This window comes from Notothenia coriiceps, unplaced genomic scaffold (assembly GCF_000735185.1).
Source record: "Notothenia coriiceps isolate Sejong01 unplaced genomic scaffold, NC01 NC01_scaffold00033653, whole genome shotgun sequence".
In the NCBI taxonomy this organism is placed as follows: Eukaryota; Metazoa; Chordata; class Actinopteri; order Perciformes; family Nototheniidae; genus Notothenia; species Notothenia coriiceps.
Window position 1 is genome coordinate 769 of NW_011366354.1, and position 3,187 is coordinate 3,955.

A 3,187-nucleotide genomic window follows, 5' to 3' on the forward strand; every position below is an offset into this window, starting at 1 on the left:
ACAAAATGCTACAAATACAAAACGCTACAGATACAAAACGCTACAAATACAAAATGCTACAAATACAAAACGCTACAGATACAAAACGCTACAAATACAAAACGCTACAGATACAAAACGCTACAAATACAAATACAAAACGCTACAAATACAAAACGCTACAAATACAAATACAAAACGCTACAGATACAAAACGCTACAGATACAAAACGCTACAAATACAAAACGCTACAAATACAAATACAAAATGTTACAGATACAAAACGCTACAGATACAAAACGCTGCATTTACAAAACGCTACAAATACAAAACGCTGCAGATACAAAACGCTGCAGATACAAAACGCTGCAAATACAAAACGCTAGAAATGCAAAATGCTACAGATGCAAAACGCTACAAATACAAAACGCTACAGATACAAAACGCTACAAATACAAAACGCTACAAATACAAAACGCTGCAAATACAAAACGCAGCAGATACAAAACGCTACAGATACAAAACGCTGCAGATACAAAACGCTGCAGATACAAAACGCTGCAGATACAAAACGCTACAAATACAAAACGCTGTATACACAGGATATAACAGAATACAGGTGATAACAGGCTGTATATACAGGTGATATATATATATACAGGTATAAAGGTTGTTTGCTTGTTACAGGAGAACGAGTACGACGTGGCTGAACTCACTGAGGCTCTGCTGCTCATTAAAGTAAGAGATAAATGTTTTTATATATTCCAGAAAAACTTCAAAATGTCTGATGTGAAAGTGATGTTTTTCGTAAAGATACAAAGGTTTCTCGTTATGGCTTTTCTTTGTGTTTCCTGACCCTTTAATCATCACCTCCCCAGAAGCGTAAATCTAATGGGGAGCTGGGCTTCCTGCAGGAGGGGGTGCAGGAGGAGCAGGATGAGGTGCAGGAGCTGAGAGCCGCTCACGCTGAGACCATCCAGGAGCTGCAGAAGACCCGCAGCCTGCTGAGCATGGAGAGCAGCATCTGCAGGGACTACAAGGTGACTCTCATATATCCAGGTCTACAGGTCCTCACACCAGCAGCAGACTGCCTCTGTCCTCCTGGTTGTGGGTTGATCCTGTAGTTCTTCAGGTGTTAGATGTAAATGGTCTCCAAAGGTTAAAATATGTGTGTTCCCTCCAGATGGAGTTTCTCTCCCACATCCCAATCTCAGAATTCTGACTCTTTTCTGGAAATCTCAATATTCTGACTATTTTCAGAATATATAAAAATGTTGACATTTTTCTGAATTCTTAGATTTTTGGAAAAAATTCAGATTTTGAGATTTCTTTGAAAAAGATCTGAATTTTGAGATTTTTGTGAAAAAGTCAGAAATGTGCAAATTTCCGAAATAAGCCATAATTTCAGATACAAATCAAAAATGTTAGATTTTCATCGAACAATCTGAATGTTTAGGAAAAAGTGTTACTACAGGGACTTCAAGGTGACTCTCATATTCAGGTGTACTTTAGAACAGTTCTTCACAACAGCAGCATCCTTCCACATCCCAATCTCAGAATTCTGACTTTTTCCTGAAAATCACAATATTTTGGCTTATTTCCGAAAATAAAGAAATTCTGACTTTTTATGAAAGTTAGGAGATTTTTGGGATTTTAAGAAAAGTCTTGAGATTTTCAGGAAAAAGTCAGAATTTTGAGATTTCCAGGAGAAAGTCAGAATTTTGAGATTTCCAGGAGAAAGTCAGAATTTTGAGAATCAGGAAAAAGTCAGAATTTTGAGATTTTCAGAGAAAATACAGAATTTTGTGTTTTTAAGAAAAAATTCCCAAATTTGAGAAAAGTTAGAATTTTTAGATTTGCAGAAGAGTCAGATTTTTTGGAAAAAAGTCATACTTTGAGGAAAAAGTAAAACATTTCAGAAGTCAGAATTATCAGAAAAGTGAGAATTGTCAGATTTTGGAAATTTTTGAAAAGTTGTGATGTTTCCTTAGGTGGAGCTGCAGGCGGTGCTGCAAAAGATGGAGGCTGATGGAGGAGGTTTTGCGCAGCAGCTTCAGCGACAGGCCGCGCTGCTGGATACCCGCGCTGCCAGAATCAAGAAGCTGGAAGGTAGATATTAATAGTTTGGTTCCAAAACGCGATAAACGCCACTTTTGAAAAAAAGAGTTCCCGCCAAAATTAGTATCGTATTTCGTCGGTATTGAAAAGTCAATATTCAATTTTACGCAAAACGCGATATCCGCCGTGTTATTTTGTCCTGTTTTCTCACTTTCTTTCCAAACAGCGACAAACGCCAGTCTCCTTTCTCTATAGAATGCGATACATCCGCTCAACCAATCCCAGAGCACCATTCCACGCAGTGTAAACAGTAATGGCGGCGCCCTGAATGCACCCGGCATTCTACCGGCTTTTGTCATCTACTTACAAACATATATAATTTATTTTGTACTATACAGACCATGTATTTGGTGAATGTGGTGCACTTTTGCTAAATGACAAATTGCTCGTGTTACCGCCCTTACATGCTAAACTCTTTTTGCACTTTTGGTAACGAGCATTGTCCACATCGAGACGGGTAAAGTTTAACCACACCTAGGAGCGCATTCTGTCCGCCATCTCATCCGTATGTGTGTGTGTGTGTGTGTGTTTGTGTGTGTGTGTGTTTGTGTTGCATGCATGTAGCAGCTGTGTGTGTGTGTGTGTGTGTGTGTGTGTGTTGCTGCAATACATTTTGTATTGATCTATTGCATTTTGGAGAAAAAATTATCCGTTTTTAAAATAAATCTTTGAAAATCAAAATCTGTATTTTAATTTGTAATGTTATTATAACCTCAAGATGCTATGTGAGAGTTTGAAACAGAAAATAGTTTTCACTTGCCACTTTTCTTGGTAAAGAAAACATATTTTTACTCAAATTAATCAAAATGGATTGATAGCATTTTGGAACCAAACTCTTCATATCTTCATCCCATGTCAGTGGACTCTAACCCGTCTCTAACCCGTCTCTAACCCGTCTCTAACCCGTCTCTAACCCGTCTCTAACCCGTCTCTAACCCGTCTCTAACCCTGTCTCTAACCCGTCAACAACCCGTCTCTAACCCGTCTCTAACCCGTCTCTAACCCGTCTCCAACCCGTCTCCAACCCGTCTCTAACCCGTCTCCAACCCGTCTCCAACCCGTCTCCAACCCGTCTCCAACCCGTCTCCA

At 39.1% G+C, this 3,187-nt stretch overlaps 1 protein-coding gene across 1 annotated transcript; it reads left to right on the plus strand.

Annotated features, from left to right (window-relative positions):
* Positions 1 to 641: 641 nt before the first annotated feature.
* Positions 642 to 2,256, plus strand: LOC104961683 (protein fantom-like; the record flags this gene model as incomplete). Its single annotated transcript, XM_010790014.1, has 3 exons — positions 642 to 718; positions 859 to 1,020; positions 1,972 to 2,256. Coding segments are annotated over 3 exons (368 nt in total), but the record flags the coding sequence as incomplete, so codon positions are not given.
* Between the last annotated feature and the right edge of the window lie 931 nt (positions 2,257 to 3,187).